The following is a 20,279-nucleotide window of genomic DNA, read 5'->3' as shown; positions in this document are numbered from 1 at the left end:
AGAACACCCAGTCCAAAACGTGAAAGCCATTGTCTAATTGACAGTGACTGGACTGGATAGACCAACATTGCATATGGACCATATCCTAGAGGCTTCGTTCATTATTAGATTTGCTTGTTGCAAGGTTTTTTGTTATTTCTGCCAAGAAAATCACATATTACATTCATGTATTATAATTTACAAAATTGATATTTAATTTTCTAATGTTATATCGAATAGATGTGCACAACTAAAATAATACCATATATATATATATATATATATATATATATGAAAGTGAAAATGAAGTATTTGTCTCACAAATACACACACACGTCAGATGAGGTGGCAACGAAGTTTGGACTCCAGAGAGGACGGCAAATATTGAGGATCACAATGATAAGGAAGTACCTGTGTTGTATTAATAGGGAAGGGGAAAGCTTGTGGTGTAGTGGGAAGGTGAAGAAAAAGGAGAAGGGAAGGGATTACTGAGGAAAATGGAAGGAAATGAGGAAGGGGAAGAGAGAGCCCAGGAAGGCAGACAGCATGTAAACAAAAGATGGTCTGATGATAGTGGTGAAGTCAATGTGATTAGTAAAAATGTAAAAATTAGAAATATAGATAAGAGCAGCACTATGGAAGGTGAAGATAACTATTTCCATGGATTTAATGAGGGAGGAAATGACAACCTCACCAACTAGTAAATCTAGAGGAGATACTAAAAGAAATAAATGAAAATTAGGAAGCTAAGTTTAACCAAATAAAGTTGATTACTCAAAGAGTTGATAAACTGGAAGAACTAATGAGAAAACAAAAAGACTAGAAGCTAAGGAAAAAACAAACAAGAAAAGAACAGAGTCGGAAAAAGAGAAAGTCTATTGGAGAGTAGTGAATATGAAAATGAGGAAATGGTTCATAGCAGAGAAAAACAGAAGGGAAACAGAAAACACAATGGAAGTAGCAGAAAATTAGAAGTGTCTTACACAAATATAGATGGCTTAATAACAGGTTTGAACAAACTGAATCCTGAAGGAAAAAGAACCGGACATAATGGGAATTGTAGAGACAAAACTGAAATGTCCACTACCACCCAGCAGTATAGGACAAGGTGCATATAATTATTGGATTAGAAACAGAAAGGTAAAACAAGTGGGTGGAGTTATGTTCCTGACTAAGGATATAAATGTGAGGAACGTCACATATGGAAAGAATAGAGTAGAGATGATTATGATGGAAGTGGAGGACAAGGATGGGAAGAGCAGAAATTTTGTAGTAAATTATGTGCTTCCTAAAACGGCTTCATGGGAAGAGAAAGAACACAAAAATATGTTAGAAGACACAAGGATAACACTAAATAAGATAATGGAAGATGGAGGAAGAATAGTTATAATGGGTGACTTTAATTGTAAAGAAATCTGATGGAAAGAGATGACAGTGAAGGGTGTAGACGACCTATGGGGAAATGTACTACTTGATATGATTATAGAACATGCACTGATGCAATGGATACAATAGAATACTAGAAATAGAAATGAGGAAGAATCATCGAGACTGGACCTAATAATCACATCAGAACCTGAAATAGAGGACAAGATTGAATATAAAACACCAATAAGTAAAAGTGACCACATATTGGTTGAATTGGAACTAAATGAGGAAAAATACATGAAAAAAACGAACAATATAGAAAGGGAAGATTGATGTATGAAAAAACAAAATTTGATAAAATAAGAGAATTCTTTCAAAAAGCTGACTGGGAAAGAATATATGAGGAGGAACAAACAGTAGAAGAGAAATAGAATATTTTGACAAAAATTTATAAAGGAGTGGAAAAGTATGTTCCAAGACAAAAGCAAGAAAAAGAGTATGTAAAGTGCTGGTACAACAAAAGATGTAGGGAGTTAAAAGACAAAAGGGATGAAACTTGGATAAAATGGAAAAAAGACAAAAGACCTGAAAAATGAAAAATATATACTAGTTATAGAAATGAATATGTACAAGTGTGTAGTGAAGAAAAGAGAAAATACGAAAAAGATGTCATAGAAAAATGTAAAGATAAACCAAAACTATTTTATAGATTTGTAAACAACAAACTGAAAAACAAACAAGAATTGGAGAAAATACGACAAGGATTGAATACACAGAGGAAATAGAAATGGCAGAAATTATGAACAAGCATTTTAAATCTGTGTTTACGAGAACATACAACCTCGAGATATTTAATGGGAGGAGAAAGTCCCCCCTATGAAAGAGATAGAAGTAACAAGGAATGAAATAATGAGACACTTGAGTAATCTCAATGTCAGAAAATCGCATGGTCCAGATGAAATGACAAACTGGATTTTGAGAGAATGCAGGAATGAACTTACAGACAAAATACATAGTCAAATAAACAGTTCCTTGAAAGAAGGAAAAGTTCCAGAAGACTGGAAAAGAGCAAATATAGTTCCAATATATAAAGGGGGAACAAGGAAGACTCTACTAACTATAGACTGGTCTCTTACAATTACGATAGCTGAAATTTGTGAGAAAATGATAAAAATTAGATGAGTAAGGCATTTGGAAAAAAACAACGTACTAAATCCAAGGCAATTTGGATTCAGACAAGGACGATCATGCATCACAAACTTAATGTGTTTCTATTCAAGGCTAATAGATATAATACAAGAAAGAGATGGATGGGCTGATTGTGCATTTCTAGGCCTGAAAAAAGGTTTTGATAAGGTGCCACATAAGAAGTTGCTTAAGAAATTAGAAATTGCAGGAGGAATACAGGACAAACTGCTGAAGTGGATGGAAGACTTCTTGCATGAAAGAAAAATGAGAGTGGTGATAAGAGACAAACACTCTAATTGGGATGAAGTGATAAGTGGTGTTTCACAAGGAATAGTTCTGGCCCCAATAATGTTTGCTATATATATTAATGATATGGATGAAGAAATTGAAAGTTATATGAGCTTCTTTGTGGATGATGCAAAATTGTTGAAAAAAGTGAACACTGAGTCGCAACAGAGTGATCTCAATAAAGTATGGGAATGGAGTAGGAAGTGGGAGATGGAATTCAATATTAAGAAGTGTAGTATAATGGAATTTGGAAGAAACAAAAAAAGAATAGTGGGATCATATAAATTGGGAGAAGAAAAAAAAAAGTAGAAAATGAGAAGGACCTGGGAGTCATTATTATGAATAATATGTCCCCTGAGAAACATATAAACAAATTTTTTGGAGAAACTTATAATTCAATAAGAACAATCAAAGTGGCATTTACATACCTGGATGAAGAAATGGTAAAGAAAATACTATTCACTTTGATAAGACCAAGATTGGAATATGCAGCAATGATGTGGTCACCAAGTACAAAAAAAATGTATAAAAAAACTTGAAAGAACACAAAGAGCAATCACAAAATTGGCACCAACACTCTCAGAACTACCATATGAAGAGAGACTAGCAAAACTTGAACTACAGACATTAGAGCAAAGAAGAGAGAGAGGAGACTTGATAACTATTTACAGAATCATGAAAGGCATAGAAATTATTGATAGAGAGGATCTAATAAAATGGGATAGTAGAAATGCAAGAGGACACGGAAAGAGAATCAAGGAAGACAGTTATAGAAAAGACCTGAAAAAGAACAGCTTTCCCCACAGAGTAATAGACATTTGGAACATGTTAGATGAGAAAGTGGTGTGTGCAAAAACAATTCATGAATTTAAAAACAGTATAGATAAAATGAGATATGAAGACGGGACACCACGAGCATAGCTCCCCTTTCCATAAAATACAACTAGGTAAATACAACTAGGTAAATACATACGCACACACCTATATATTTGTCTCACACACATACACACACACTTTCGTCGGATAGACGGCGAGAATTGGAGTTCCAAAGAAAAAGCTAAATCTACGTGGATCTCAACGTCAAGGAAGTACCTTATTGTATTTATAGGGAAGGGGAAAGCTCGTGGTGTTGTGGGAAGGTGATAAAAAAGAAGGTGAGGGATTACTGAGGGAAATGGAAGGAAATGTGGAATTGGAGGACTTGGTCCAGGAGGCCAGGCGTCTTGTAAGCAAACGAAGGACTGAGGATTTTGAAGAAGGGATTAACAAAAATGTAAAGATTAGGAATATAGATAAGAGCAGCACAATGGAAGGTGAAGATAATAATTTCCAGAGATTTAATGAGGGAGGAGAGGATACCAACCTCCCCCGATTAGCAAGACTAGAGGAAGAACTTGAAAAAATGACTGAACAGTGGGAGAATAGGTTCGGTAACATAGCAAAGATTGCGCAGAGAGTTGAAAAATTGGAAGAACTAGAGAAGGTGAACAAAAACTTAACTAATGAAATAGAAGAATTAAAAAGACAGTTAAAAGAAGTAAAAGAGGAGAATGAGGAATTAAAGAGGAATAATAAAGACAATAAAGAGGCCATAGCAAAAGAAGCACAGGGTTGGAAAAAAAATCCAAGAAAACAGTAGAGTTGCATTTACTGACATAATTAAACAGCAAATGAAAGAACAAACTGAAGACTCAGTTATTAAAGTGATGAGACAGAAGGAGAATATAGTAAGAGACTTAGCAGATAAAAAGAAATGTATAATTATATTAGGAATGGAAGAGAAATATAACCTAAATAGAACCACAAGAATCAATGAGGAAAAAGAAAAAGTAAGCAGTTTACTAGAATTAGTTCAGGAAGATGAACCTGAAATCATGAAACAAATTGAAGAGATGTATAGACTTGATGCATATAATTATTGGATTAGAAACAGAGAGACAAAACAAGGGGGTGGAGTTATGTTCCTGGCTAAGAAGGATATAAACATGAGGTGTGTCACATATGGAAAGAATACAGTAGAGATGATTATGATCGAAGTGGAAGACAGAGATAAGAAGAGCAGAAAGTTTGTGATAAATTATTTGCCTCCAAAAACAGCCTCGTGGGAAGAGAGTGAACATAAAAGTATGTTAGAAGACACAAGGATAACATTAAATAAGATAATGGAAGATGGAGGAAGAATAGTTATGATGGGCGACTTTAATTGCAAAGAAGTCTGCTGGGAAGAGATGACAGTAAAGGGTGGAGACGGCTCATGGGGAAATGCTCTACTTGAGATGATTATTGACCATACAATGACACAGTGGATACAGGAGAACACTAGGTATAGAAATGAGGAAGAACCATCGAGACTAGACCTAATAATCACACAAATTTTTGATAAAATAAGAGAATTCTTTAAAAAAGAAAACTGGGAAAGAATATACAAAGAAGAAACAACAGTGGAAGAGAAATGGAATATTTTGACAAAAACTTATAAAAAAGGAGTGGAAAAGTATGTCCCAAGACAAAAACAAGAAAAAGAATATGTAAAGTGCTGGTACAACAAAAGTTGTAGGGAGTTAAAAGACAAAAGAGATAAAGCATGGACCAAATCGAAGAAAGACAAAAGACCTGAAAAATGGAAAATATATACTTGTTATAGAAATGAATATGTACAAGTGTGCAGAGAGGAAAAGAGAAAATATGAAAAATATGCCATCAAAAAATGTAAAGATCAACCAAAACTATTTTACAGATTTGTAAACAACAAACTGAAAAACAAACAAGATTTAGAGAAATTAAGACAAGGAGGTGTTGAATACACAGAGGAAATAGAAATGGCAGAAATTATGAACAAGCATTTTTAATCAGTGTTTACAAGGGAGAACATACAACCTGAAGAGATCAAATGGAAAGAGAAAGTCCCCCCTATGAAAGAAATAGAAGTAACAAAGAATGAAATAATGAAACACTTGAGTAATCTTGATGTCAGAAAATTGCATGGGCCAGATGAAATAGCAAACTGGATTTTGAAAGAATGCAGGAATGAACTGGTAGACAAAATACATAGCATAATAAACAGTTGCTTGAAAGAAGGAAAAGCTCCAAAAGATTGGAGAAAAGCAAATATAGTACCTATATATTAAGGGGGAAATAAAGAGGACCCTACCAACTATAAACCAGTCTCTCTAACTAAAGTACAATAGCAAAAATTTGTGAAAGAATTGTCAAAAGTAGATGGGTAAAATATTTAGAAAAAACAACATGCTAAATCCAAGGCAATTTGGATTCAGACAAGGACGATAATGCATCACCAATTTAATATGTTTCTATTCAAGGCTAATAGATATAATACAAGAAAGAGATGGATGGGCTGATTGTGCATTTCTAGACCTAAAAAAGCTTTTGACAAAGTACCACTTAAGAAGTTGCTTAAGAAATTAGAAACTGAAGGAGGAATACAGGGCAAACTGCTTAAATGGATGGAAGACTTTTTGCAAGAAAGAAAAATGAGTGGTGATAAGAGACAAACTCTCAAATTGGGATGACGTAATAAGTGGTGTTCCACAAGGAACAGTTCTGGCCTCAATAATGTTTGCTATATATATTAATGATATGAATGAAGAAATTGAAAGTTATATGAGCTTCTTTGCAGATGATGCAAAACTATTAAAAAAATGAACACAGAAGAAGATTGTGAATCACTACAGAGTGATCTAAATAAAGTATGGGAATGGAGTAGGAAGTGGGAGATGGAGTTCAATACCAAAAAGTGTAGTGTAATAGAATTTGGAAAAAGTAAAAACAGAATAACAGGATCATATAAATTGGGAGAAGAAAGTATAAAAAAGTTGAAAATGAGTAGGACCTGGGAGTCATTGTTATGAATAATATGTCACCTGAGAAACAAATAAATAAGATTTTTGGAGAAACTTATAATTTAATAAGAACAGTCAAAGTGGCATTTACATACCTGGATGAAGAAATGGTGAAGAAAATACTAATCACTGTGATATGACCAAGATTGGAATATGCAGCAACGATGTGGTCACTAAGTACAAAAAAATGTATAGTCATGAAGCCTGGGTGACTGAGGCCCTTGCTGAACATCTGGCACAATCCTCAAAGTCAGGAAACATTGTGACAGGAATCAACAAAACCGAAGACTCTCAAGCCCTGGTCCCATTACTGTAGTCGGGGAATACATGTTCATTATCATTTCTATCGCCTCTTTCTTCCTTGAGGCGTGTCATCCTCTTCCGAGTGGTCTCTTTTTCTTCCTTTCTTCTTTGTGATTAAAGAGACATTTTTGGGCTTCTTCTGATGTTTTTTCTTCTTGGGATTTCTTCGGGCGACGTCAGCTGTTTCAAGCTCCAACTCGGCAATGGAATCCGTCTTCCCGTTCTTTCCGAAGGATGGGCAAAAATGGCTGACCCGCTAACCAGAGATGGGACAGAATTCCGTGGAGTGAGAGACGGGCCCACGGGTCTTTGACGAAGCAACGCATTATGAGGTCACGGCACAGGCTCGGAACGTTCTTGGGGAATGATGGACTGGCCCTGCATATGGAGGCATCGGTGTAGAAAGGATCGTCGCGGCACGCCATGTAGTAAAGTAGAGTGCCCAGACTCCAAATTGTGGCTGGTACGTGCAGGAACTTATCACCTTTAATGTATTCCGGGGGCCAGTAAATTCGTGTTCCTCCGGTATGCATTCCTTTGTAGCCTTTAATGCGTTCTCCACAACCAAAGTCAATTACTTTGATATCAAGCTCACCTAAACCCTTGTCCCTGAAGAGTAGTATGTTTTCTGGCTTGATATCTTTATGAGAAATGCCTGCTTGAATATATCCTTCTATTGTTGTGACAATCGTCTTAAACAACCTCTGAACCTCTACATTGGATAAATCGTTGCCGTCTTCTATATAGTCGTACAACGACATCGCTGATGGAATGAGTTCCATTACCATATAAAAATTAGTATCTGTGGTAAAACAATCGTACAGCTTGATGACGCCCGGTACCTTCTGTACCCTCTCCAAGAGTGCAGCTTCCTTTGGGACTTTCTTCCTGTTTCGACGTCCCCACGAATCTATCCGTCCCAAGGGCACTTCCTTTAGAGCGACCTACTTGCCATCGACGATCCGCTTCGCTTGGTACACACAGCCGAAGCCTCCTTCGCCCAATGGTTCCTTCACGATGTACTCGTCCAGCCTCGTCATCCTTCCCCAAAAGAGTCTTCGCTTTTTAATGTCCCAATTGCTTGTCTTGAATGAAGGTCACATCACACATTAAAGTAAGCACCTGAACTGACTGAAGTTCATATTAAGCATACGAATACACACCTTAATATACGCTTGTATCTGCATATAAAAACTTATGTTCTCTTAAAAATTGTCAATATCTTTAGTGTCAAGAATAACTTTTTAGTCTCATTGTTGAAGGTTTGAACATGATTATTCATGATTTCAATATAATGTGAAAGTGTTTTGTGATATGCGCTGGTGAATGCCAACGAAAACTCAACTTTTTCACCCCTCTCTCAGAGGCTTGTTCAGGGTGAGAAGAATTATAACTATCTTGATAGGTTACTATAACTATCTCTCTTCAAGGGTTAACTATAACTATATATCTTGAAGGGTTGATTAAAAATATCTATTTCGATAGGTTCCTATAACTATCTATTTTGAAGGGTTAACTATATATAACTATCTTGATAAGTTACTATAACTATCTATCTTCAAGGGTTAACTATAACTACCTATTACTGTCAAACATTGGTTCTCATTCTTGAGCTAATGAACCCCCAGGAGGGTCAAAGAGTTTCAGAAGTGAGGTCAGGTTATTTGATTCTATTTTTACGTTGTCTCCAAGAAGTCAAAATGTAACATTACATAATGGTATTATATAGATAAGAAAACATGCTGGCAGACTCTACCGTAAAAAAAAGAAAGAAAAAAAATATATATATATATATATATATATATATATATATATATATATATATACATATATATATTTGTATATATCATATTAAAAAAAAATTAATGGGCCCTTACGCCGTTTCACGGTAAAAAGGATTACACCCGAAGGAGCGCTGTACTCGATCATAGGCTGTGAGGGTTTTTTGTGAACATGCCTGAAACAAATCTGAAATTATGCCACCAACAAAACCGACTTTCTACGGCGTTCCGGTTGATTCGAGGGAAGAGGAATGGCCAGAGCTACTTCAAAATTGGCAGTCCAAAGGTATCGCCATTTCTGGAAATGGGTAACGGAGAAGAAGAAGCTCGACAAGAAGGAGTTTAACAACGAGAAGACTAAAGCTCTAAAACGTGAACATAAGGAGAAGTTTCCTAGCCTCTATGACGACAGCCAAACAAAGAAGTTTCAAGTAAAAGAGGAGATAAAGTTATTCCAGAGAAAGGCGATAGCCTTTAACGAGCTCCTGAAAGAACAGAAAAATTACGTCTACGACGAAGGTTTGCTTGATTCCTTGGAGCCCTATAGTGGAGAGATTTCCGAAGAAAGGGTAGAAAGTTTCATCAAACACTACTTCGCTGGCTATAAGAACTTCACCAAAAACGGAGGTAGGTCTGATCACACAGACTACCAGAAACACTATCTCTGTACGAGTTTAGGGACACAAAAACGCATTCAAAAGGCGAAAGCCTACGCCATAAAAACAGCTCGAAAACGAGCCCCCGAGCCAAAAAAGGAAGAAGAAAGCGTTCCCATGATTGTCGAAGAAGGAGAAGAAGAGCAAGAACAAACTGCGGGACCTGCCAGAGCGAAGCTCGAGGAGTTTGAGAGTAGTCCCTCTCCTCAAACCATAATAGAAGAGCAACATCCTGTCACGTCTGCAGACATGGAAACGGAGAAAATTGTCTCCGCCGCCGCACCTGCTGGTGACACACTAGCAGAGCAAAGGCAAAGCCTCAAAGAGCTCAAGGCTCAAAACCGTGAAGTTAGACAAAGGCGCCCCAAGCGGACAAAAGCTGAAATAACTAAAGAAGTCAAGATGTCTAGAGATATTAAGAATGAAATCAAGCTCATGAGATTGCGTGCAAAGATTCCCGCTGGCGGTTTTCTCTCCTGTGCCATCATTCCCAAACCGTCCGAGGACGAAGAAGTTCGTGCTGGAGTCCTAGAAAGAATAGCCAGTGTGCGCGAAGCGCGTGAAGAACGCAGTAAGAAACCCGTGTTCCTAGAGATGAAAGAGCGAATGCTCAGCACGTTTTGCGGTTACATCTCTGAAACCAGCGAAGCCAAGGTGCCTCAGCACTCGGTAGGCGAGATGGGCGCCTATAGATGCAAGCACTGCCAAGCGTTACTCTTCAAGAGAGAACGAAAGACGTTATGTTGTAACGGAGGAAAAACACCCAAGGCAATATACGAGTTGTCACCCCTGGGCGATAACATCAAAGGCTTCTACGACGGTTCCTCCAAACTGTCGATCCACTTTCTTGATAACATCGTAGGGTTTAACAGTATCTTCTCTTTTACGTCCTTTGCGTCCTCGGGGACCTTGGAGGACAAAAGAGAGTCTGCAATCTTCTACAAAATCCAGGGTAAAATTTACCACCGTCTGGGTGGCATGAAGCCTAACTTGATGATTACGGAAGACGACAGCAGTCGTTTGGGTCTCAAAGATCCAACGTCAAGGAAAACGTTTTGGAAATCTGCAGTAAATTTCCTGGATTTGTACTTCTACCACGACAAGGAACAGCAATTAAAACTACGCTGCAACAGGTTTACCTACAGAAATAAAGACGGCGAGAGTCCCGAGACGTCTAAGCGTAGGAAACGCGAGGACGAACAATACCGAAGGAATGAGGGAATTATAGAGCTGTTATACACGTATTTGGTTAACAACAACGCTGCGCTGAGGGAAATCCTCAAAGAGGCGGAGACGTCAGCGAAGCTGGTCCAGGCTTACGTTACTCAGCACAGCTCTTTGCCAGACGTTACCATCACTCTTAAGACAGCAGAAAACGTCTCCACCAGGGAACACAAGGGCGTCTACCATCTACCGACGGCTTCCTGCCAAGTAGGGGCGATAGTCAACCTGGGTCCAGATACCGATACTTTGAAGGTCAGAATAGCGTCGCCTCTGCCCGATTCGAAATATGCCATCAAGATGATTAGCTCTACCAACTACTTCTACGATCTCTTCCAGTATCCCATGTTGATCCCCAACGGAGACAAAGGTTACAGCTTGAATATGGAAAAGAATGGCTCCGCCAAAAGACTGACTGCGCTCATGTACTACTCGGCCCTTTACATGGAGAGAGAAGGGATCTTCAACCACATCACAAAATGCCGTCGGTTGTTCCAGCAGTTTGTGGTCGATAACTACGTAAAAATCGAGTCTAGCCGGTTGTGTTATTTTGAGCACCAACACTCCGGCATGCGCAAGGAGAGGGCCGACGTGCTGAGCTCTGCCGACAAAAGTGGTGTCGGGCAACGCATAGTGCTCTCACCGTCGTTTGTTGGAGGGCCCAGATACATGAAAGAGCGCCAACAGGATGCCCTGGCCTACGTTACGGCCTACGGGTCGCCCTACTACTTCATAACCTTCACTATGAACCCTAGATGGCCGGAGGTGTTAGAGGTGGTGAAGAAATTTGGCGGACCAGGGACCCAAGGGGCCGACAGGCCGGATCTTATGAGCAGGATCTTCAAGCTGAAGCTGGATAGCCTAATGGACGACCTGATACACAAAAAGGCCTTCGGGGCCGTCAAAGCTTATCTCTATAGTGTAGAATGGCAGAAACGCGGCTTGCCGCACGCCCACATACTATTGTGGATGGCTGTTCGCGTCACCGCGGATACTGTAGAGCAAGTCATAAGAGCCGAGATACCCGACAAGGAAAAGGAGCCGAGGCTCTACGACACCGTCACTCGGTGCATGATACACGGACCCTGCAAGGGTTATGACGAGTCACAACTGTGTTGCCAAGTAAAGAGCAAGAAACCCGGGCAGTGTGGCAAAGGATTCCCCAAGACGTGCAGAAATGAGCTGCTCTTTGGAAACAGCGGTTATCCCGAGTACGTCAGACGTTCCATAGGAGAAGGAGGTAACTCCTTCAAATTGAAGCTGAAGGACGGCCCCGTTACCGTAGACAATACTTGGGTTGTCCCTTACAACCCTTATCTTTGTATAAAATACGATGCACACATCAACGTCGAATGTTCCAATTCTATAAAGGCTATAGCCTACGTCACAAAGTACGTGAACAAGGGGTCGGACAAGGTGTTGTTCACAAAGACGACGGGAGAAGAAGACAACCGAGTCGTCAACGAGGTTAAAAATTATCAAGAGGCCAGATATGTCAACTCTAACGAGGCTGCGTGGAAGATCTTCAAGTTCGACATCCACAAGTGCTACCCTCCGGTGTTTATGCTGGATCTACACCTAGAGGGCGAGAAAGCCATCTTCTACAACGAGCGTATGACGGCGGCTCAAATTGCCAGAAAGGCCAAGGCCGATACCCAGCTAACTGCTTTTTTCAAGCTTTGCCAGAAGGACGAGTTTGCGAGAACGTTATACTATCACCAATTACCGCTCCACTACGTATATAATCTTCAGGAGACTATATGGGAAGAACGTAACGGAAATACATACAGTCTCGGACGCATACGTGCTGTAACCACAAAAACCGTAGAGCTCTTTTACCTCAGGTTGCTGCTAACCCATAAAAAGGGTCCCAAGTCGTACGAAGACCTCAGAACAGTAGACGGCGTCATGTACGAAACTAATCGCGAAGCTGTGAAGGCCCTAGGGTTGTTAACCGACGAAGCCACCTGGAAAGACACCATAATGGAGATCATTAACCACACAAACGACAGGAGACAACTCAGAGAAACCTATGCCAGTATGTTGGTCTTTTCTGACCTCGAGGACCAGTCCGAGATATGGGAAGAGATAAAGGACTATTTTTCCAGCGATTACTTGAACATGGCAAACCTAACAGATTACAACGACGAAATCTACCTGGATGCCCTGGATGACATCCAGCAACACGTGCTTAATTGTGGAGGGGGTTCAATCACCCAATACGGTCTCCCTGCTTCTAGAGGGGGCGTACGCCCCTCCAATCTCATCAGGAGAGAGAAGGCATATAACAAACAAAAGTTGAAGGAGTCTGTGGAGGAAAAAGTTAAGCTTCTCAACGACAAGCAGCGGCAAGTCTATGACACTGTCATGTATCGAGTCGAGAATAGTCACCGTTACAGGAACAATGGTGTGTTTGTCAACGCCGCTGGCGGAACTGGCAAGTCTTTCGTTTTGAATCTATTGATCGATACGGTCCGTTCACAGGGGAAGGTTGCCTTGGCGGTAGCCTCATCCGGGATTGCGGCTACAGTCCTCTCTGGGGGCCGCACGGCCCATAACATGTTCAAAATACCCTTGATGGAGTATGACGAGACTAGGGCGTGTAGCATCAACAAGAACACGGAATTGGCGAGGCTTCTGCAGCAGACTCAGCTGATCGTCTGGGACGAAGTCGTGATGGCCAACAAGAATATGCTGACTGCCGTAGATATCACTCTCCGAGATATCATGGATAACGACGATTTCATGGGAGGAAAAGTGTTTGTCTGCGCAGGAGACTTTCGCCAGATCTTACCGGTCATAAGAAATGGAGGGAAGACGGAGGAGCTAGCCTACTGCATCAAGTCGAGCTACATGTGGGACGGGCTCACCAAGCTAGAACTAACAGAAAACGTTCGTCTCAAGAAGGACGATGTCAAGAATAACAAGTTTGCGAAGCAACTTTTGTCGCTGGGGACTCGCGATGCCGGCGAGCTCTTCTTTGAGAAAGGTTTCGGGGTACGAGCAAATTCGCGGGAGGAGTTGGTTTTCAAGGTTTACGACGATTTGAAGGCAAACCACTTGAACCTCTCCTACTTCGAGAAGAGATCGATAGTCTCGCCCACTAACGACGATGTCGGCTGCGTCAATCAACTCATCTACGATCTCAACGAGGAGAAGGAGGTCGTCTATTACAGCGTTGACACGCCGTCGGATCCAGAATCCGACGTACAAGCCTCTGTTTTCAACTCCATGTGCAGCCCGTCGGTGCCGCTGCACGACTTGAGGTTGAAGATTGGCTGTATTGTCATGGTAATGAGGAACATTTGTCCTCCTAGGATATGCAACGGAACCCGTTTAATGATTACTAATCTCAAGAAACACGTTGTTGTGGGCAAAATATTAGGAGGAACATATCGGGGCGAGCAAGTCTTGATCCCGCGGGTCGTGTTAGAGGCCCAAGATACCCCTGTCCCATTCAAGCGTAAGCAATTTCCTATCAAGTTAAGCTACGTCATGACTATCAACAAGAGTCAGGGACAAACTTTTGATCGTTGTGGACTGTTGCTGGACTCGGTACAGTGCTTCGCACACGGACAGTTGTATGTAGCCTGTTCTAGGGTAACAAATTGGGATGCTTTGGTGTATTATACGGGCTGGCGCAAGGTAGGAAATGACGTTAGACGCCGTCCTGCTATAAATGTGGTATATAAAGAATTGTTTGAAGCCCATGTGGGAGAAGAGGATGAGGAAGGTCCCACAGAAGAGGCTTTAGTTGCTGCTTCACTCATTCCTGAGGAGGCCGACGAGTCTGAAAGGACTAACAACATCCCAGAAGATATCCACAAGATCTCAGAAGACGATTGGGTCAAGATGATTATGCCGGATTGGTACGGGGAGGATGATGTGAAGGAGGTTTCCAGCAACAAGAAAGGAGCAAGTGAAGATCTATTGTCGAAAATAAAGAAGATGATAGAGGAACATATGACTAATATGACTGACGAGTCATCCGATGACGATGATGAAAAGGGCTCCGAGGCGAGCAGATCCCCAAAGAGAAAGCGGGAACCTGAAGAAGAGAAAGAAGAGGTTGACCAAGAAGAACAGCCTTCGGAAGAGGATGAGGTTTGTCTGCTTTCCCCGAAGAGAAAATGTATTCGAGAATGATGTTTTCAGTAAATAAAAAGCGTATAACTTATTCAATCTTTTAATGTCCTAAGCATATTAAAGGGTTAAAACAGGGGCGAAGCCCCAGGGCGCGAAGCGCCCGGAAGCGAAGCGAGCAGCGCCGCAGGCCAAGCCCCCAGGCGGAGCCTGGCCGGCGAAGCCGGTGGGCTTGTGTATAAAATAAGTAAAAGTAGCTAGAGAGAAGTTGTCATGGACAGTGTGATGACCCCTCGATGATCTCTACAAGAGGAGGAGGAAGAGGAGAAGGAGGAGGAGGAGGTGTGTGGTGATGGCTAACTGTTACCTCACCACCTTTTCGTGATGTACACTGGGATCATCTCCCGTCAGGGAAGACCATGCAAAGTGTGAGGTACCGATTGACTGAGAGAAAATATATCTATTCACCAATGGTGCATGATGGCGGGGCAGAAAAAGGTGATTATGTAAGGTCTTTAGTCACAGCCCACATGGTGGCAGTGCAAGTCCAGTGGAAGTCCGGTAGTGGGATCCAAGCACCCATACATCTCAGTAGCTACCTTCACGTTAGGACCCAATTTCCTCACCCCACATGAACAAGGGGCTAGAAAAAGTGCTCTTAATATAGCTTGCCTTTCCTCCACCTCGCTGAGAAGCCGCCCTCTGCAAGTTCACACAATGTGCAGTCAAAACAGTAAAATAACAAAAACAATAAAAGGAGAGAGGGAGCAGCAGTCCTCCTCCTAAACCAAACAAAACAGCGTTGCTGCCACCCCATCCTTGTAGTACTTCACATCAACAGGGCCATGAATTCCTTCTGTTTTCATGTCGACATATACCGAGACGAATTGGACCTAGGCCTGAACTTCTTCATATGTTTGGTCCTCGACAGAGCCAGTGGACCATTCCTTGCTTCAGTGTTACGTCAAAGACAAGTCTTCATCTCTCTATATGCATATGTCCAACATATGCAATGGAGTAATTGCTGACTCACTGCTCTTGAGTTACATAAAATCACATTACAAAGAAAGATCTTGCCGGCAGGAGACCTTTTGGTTTATAACTAGGTCGCATGAGAAAAATGAAATAGATAAAGTATGTGAATAAATAGATAATGATAAGTAATAAACAGATAAATAATGAATAACGTTGAATAAACAGGTGAATAACAAAAGACAAACAAAAATTATGATAAGTAATAATGAATAGATAGATAAGATAAATTAAAATAAATGGGAGGCATTACAACATCTTGCTTAGGTGTCTGCCTAAATGAATCTTAAAACATCAAATTGAACTACATTGCACTGCCTCTGCAGGAATTTTATTCCATTCGTTAACTACTCGGTTGGCGAAATTGTTTCTACCCGCTTCCAAATTAAATCTACTTCCTGACAATTTGAGACCATTATTTCTTGTCTGAATTGCATTCATTGTAAAAATTTCGCCATTTATGATGTCAATTTCCTTTATATTATTAAAAACTTCGATCATATCTCCCATGAGTATATATATATATATATATATATATATTTATATATATATATATGTATATATATATATATATATATATATATATATTTATATATATATATATGTATATATATGTATATATATATATATATATATATATATATATATACTATAATAAAGTAGTAGCCTCTGTCTGTCTGTCTCTGTTTGATCACGAACTCCTCCTAGGGTTTTGCAGATAGACCCCCGCAACCATATATATTCTGATACCCTATCCCTTCAGGTACTTGGATGACTATATTTCATTTCCAAAAAAAATATTTTGGTCAGGGTTATGGGTTAAAGTTAGGTGGGTTTTGGTTAGGTGAGTGATTATTCACGAACTACTCCTAGGTTTTTGCAGATAGACCCCTATAACCATATATATTCTGAAACCTTATAACCCAAGGTACTTGGAAAACTATCTTTCATTTGTCTGCCTGTCTGTTTGTTTGTTCAGGAATTCCTCCTAGGGTTTTGTATGTAGACCCCCATAACCATATATATTCTGATACCCTATCACTTCAGGTACTTGGATAACTATATTTCATTTTCAAAAATATATATATTTTGGTTAGGGTTAAGGGTTAAAATTAGGTGGGGTATGGTTAGGTTAGAAATTATTCACGAACTTCTCCTAGGTTTTTGCAGATAGACCCCTATAACCATATACATTCTGAAACCTTATAACCCAAGGTACTTGGATTACTATATTTAATTTGTCTGTCAAATTGTTTGATTGTTCACGAACTCCTCCTAGGGTTTTGCAGATAGACCTCCATAACCATATATATTCTGATACCCTATCACTCCAGGTACTTGGATAACTATGTTTCATTTAGAAAAATATATATTTTGGTTAGGGTTAAGGGTTGAAGTTAGGTGGGGTATGATTAGGTTAGGGATGATTCACGAACTCGCAGCAACGCGCGGGTAATTTGGCTAGTATTTATATATTGAAGAGTTCTCAGACTTCAAACCTTGTGATGTCTGTGTGTTTCTATTTTTTTTTTTTACGGCAGTCTGCCACCATGTTTTCTTATCTATATCATATTGTTATGTAATGCTACACTTTGTCTTCTTGGAGACTGCATAAGCAATAAGTCAAATAACCTGACCTCTCTTATGAAACTCTTTGACCCTCTCGGGGGTCATGAACCCCAGAATGAGAAACAAAGTTTCACAGAGATAGTTATAGTTAACACTTCAAGATAAATAGTTATAGTAACCTATCAAGATAAATATTTATAATAAACCCTTCAAGATATATAGTTATATTTAACCCTTGAATAGAGATAGTTATAGTAACCTATCATGATAGATATAGTTCTCACCCTAAAGAAGCCTCTGAGAGAGGGGAAAAACTTGAGATTTCGTTGGCATTCATCAGCGCCTATCACAACACCCTTTCACATTATATTGAAATCATGAATGATCAGGTTCAAACCTTGAACAATGAGACTAAAAAGTTATTCTTTACGCTGAAAATATTGAATATTTTTAAGAGAACACAAGTTTTTACATGCATATACAAGCGTATATTAAGGTGTGTATTCGTGTGCGTAATATGAACTTCAGTTAGTTCAGGTGCTTACTTTAATGTATGCTGCGACCTTCATTCATGCCAAGCAATTGGGACATTCAAAAGCAAAGACTCTTTTGGGGAAGGGTGACGAGGCTGAACGAATTCGTCGTGCAGGAACAATTGGGCCAAGGAGGCTTCGGCTGTGTATACCGAGCAAAGAGGATCGTCGATGGCCAGTAGTTGCCTTGAAGGAAGTGCCCTTGGGACGGATAGACTCATGGGGACGCCGAAACGGAAAGAAAGTTCCGAAAGAAGCTGCACTTCTGGAGAAGGTATAGAAGATACCGGGTGTCATCCAATTGTATGACTGTTTCACCACAGAGGCAAATTTTTATATGGTAATGGAACTCGTTCCGTCGGCGATGTCCTTGTACGACTATATAGAAGACGACAACGAGTTATCCAATGTAGAGGTCCAGACATTATTTAAGAAGATTATCACCACGATTGAAGGATGTATTCAAGCCGGTGTTTCTCATAAAGATATCAAGCCAGAGAATATACTGCTCTTCAGGAACAAGAGTTCAGGTTAGCTTGATATCAAAGTCATCGACTTTGGTTGCGGAGAACGCATTAAAAGCTACAAAGGAATGCACACAGGTGGGACTCGGATTTATTGGCCCCCAGAATACATTAAAGGCGGTCAGTTCCTGGACGTACCCGCCACCGTTTGGATTCTGGGCACACTTCTTTACTACATGGCGTGCCGCGACGACCCTTTCTACACCAATGCCTCCATATGCAGGGCCAGTCCATCATTCCCCAAGAACGTTCCGAACCTCTGCCGAGACCTTATAATGCGTTGCTTCGTTAAAGACCCTTGGGCCCGTCTCTCACTCCACAGAATACTGTCCCATCCGTGGTTGGCAGGTCAGTCATTTTGCCTCGGAAAGACGGAATTCAATGCTGAGTTGGACCTTGAAACAGCTGACGTCGCCCGGAGAAAGCCTAAGAAGAAAAAACTCCAGAGGAAGCCCAAAAATGTCTCTTTAATCACAAAGAAGAAAGGAAAGAAAAGAGACCACTCGGAAGAGGATGACACGCCTCAAGGAAGAAAGAGGCTATAGAGATAATGAACACGTCAAGTAATTGAGGAAAAAAGTCTAAATACTTAATCTGTAAAGCGAAAAAAATAGAGAAAAGGGATACCTGCCATATATGACAAGATTCAAGAACTTTCCTAGGATAAGAAGTCCAAAGTTCAGAACTAGAGAAGACATCATGTCCATTAGGATTGTGTGGAAACTGATAACCGTCTGGTTCAGCCCAACCAAAGGAGGACATCGTAAAGAAATGGGGTTTCCAAGAAGTTTGAAATAAAGGGAATTAGTCCCTCAAGCGGCTGAGGGTTTCCCCCAGCTGAATAAAAAGTTTAGCGATGTTTTGAATATTTATTTGTTTGCTATAATTTTGTTTATTTGCTTGTTATTATTTGTCTGTTTGCCTATTATTTGCTTGATATTTTATCTATTATTATTTATCTGTCAATTTATTATTATTTACTATTTACCTGTTTGTTTATTATTCTATACCTATGCATTTATTTATTTTATTTATTGCTGATTATATTATTATAATTATTTATTTTATTTTTATTTTTTATTTTTATCATTATTATATATTTTTTTACATCCGACCTAGTTATGGGCCAAAGGGTCTCCTGTCGGCATGCTTCGCCTTTGTAATCCTTTGTAAGAATCAGACCGCTTTTGTTCATAAAGTATCGGCATCGTTTAAAGGCTCATTAAGATGGTGTTAACCCTTAAGCCTTGTTGAGACGGGGCTGGTTTGGTGGCCGCAAGTGCTAGCGACTTGAAAACTAACCCTCATTTGCCAATTGTGAACGGAAAGTTAGTTAACTTGCCTCCAAACTATCCTAGTGACAGCACTTACTTGACGGGGAAGTCAACTTGCAGTTAGTGCTAGCAGGCTGCTAGGTTGGCCCCGTGTCAACCAGACTTTAAGCAAAGTAGTTCAGTCCTAAGTTTTAAGATTCGTTTAGATAAACACCTAAGCAAGAGGTAATATGGCGGGACACACTTGTGTGCTTCAGCCCACTCTCCTCCATACCTTCTTCGTCTTTCTCCCGATTTTCCATCTCCCTTTCCTTCCCTCTGAGATCGTGACATGTGCTGAATGGGCTTGGTGGCACGACGGCCACGGTTCTTATCCATAACCTACCACTCCTTTGAGGAGTGGTAGGTTGTGGATAAGATCCCATATGGACGTCCGTAGAGGACGTCCATATAGGATCATAACTCAATAGCACCCTTGTCAAACGTCTATAAGTCAATGTTCCCGCACGGTTCTACATGATGGTGCCAACTGTCTCACGGATTGGCCCGTGGTGATGTCTTCCAGCTCCAATACTTCGTCTACAGCTGCGATTCGTCACATCCTGCATGTCTTCTGTGAC

At 40.2% G+C, this 20,279-nt stretch overlaps 2 protein-coding genes across 2 annotated transcripts; one reads left to right on the top strand and one right to left on the bottom strand.

The window, feature by feature from the left end:
- Window positions 1-7,171: 7,171 nt before the first annotated feature.
- On the bottom strand, window positions 7,172-8,026 carry LOC143037834 (serine/threonine-protein kinase pim-2-like). Its single transcript, XM_076206394.1, has 2 exons — window positions 7,939-8,026; window positions 7,172-7,749 (listed from the first exon to the last, which is right to left on the bottom strand). Exons 1-2 carry the CDS (start codon window positions 8,024-8,026, stop codon window positions 7,172-7,174), a joined length of 666 nt encoding a protein of 221 aa, XP_076062509.1.
- Window positions 8,027-18,204: 10,178 nt separating this feature from the next.
- Window positions 18,205-18,930, top strand: LOC143037833 (serine/threonine-protein kinase pim-2-like). Its single transcript, XM_076206393.1, has 2 exons — window positions 18,205-18,391; window positions 18,491-18,930. Exons 1-2 carry the CDS (start codon window positions 18,205-18,207, stop codon window positions 18,928-18,930), a joined length of 627 nt encoding a protein of 208 aa, XP_076062508.1.
- The last annotated feature ends 1,349 nt before the right edge of the window (window positions 18,931-20,279 follow it).

This window comes from Oratosquilla oratoria, chromosome 23, assembly GCF_046742065.1.
Source record: "Oratosquilla oratoria isolate Oo_2021 chromosome 23, ASM4674206v1, whole genome shotgun sequence".
Lineage (NCBI taxonomy): Eukaryota > Metazoa > Arthropoda > Malacostraca > Stomatopoda > Squillidae > Oratosquilla > Oratosquilla oratoria.
Note: the sequence above shows the minus strand (reverse complement) of the source record. Positions and strands in the feature narration are given on the sequence as shown.

What these genes read in the sequence shown, in the direction of transcription:
- LOC143037833 (XM_076206393.1), top strand. Translation starts at nt 18,205, where the DNA reads ATGGAACTCGTTCCGTCGGCGATGTCCTTGTACGACTATATAGAAGAC. An exon ending in CTTCAGGAACAAGAGTTCAG is followed by an intron (nt 18,392 to 18,490) that starts GTTAGCTTGATA and finishes ATTGGCCCCCAG; the next exon opens with AATACATTAAAGGCGGTCAG.
- LOC143037834 (XM_076206394.1), bottom strand. Translation starts at nt 8,026, where the DNA reads ATGACGAGGCTGGACGAGTACATCGTGAAGGAACCATTGGGCGAAGGA. An exon ending in AGCGAAGCGGATCGTCGATG is followed by an intron (nt 7,750 to 7,938) that starts GCAAGTAGGTCG and finishes TCATTCCATCAG; the next exon opens with CGATGTCGTTGTACGACTAT.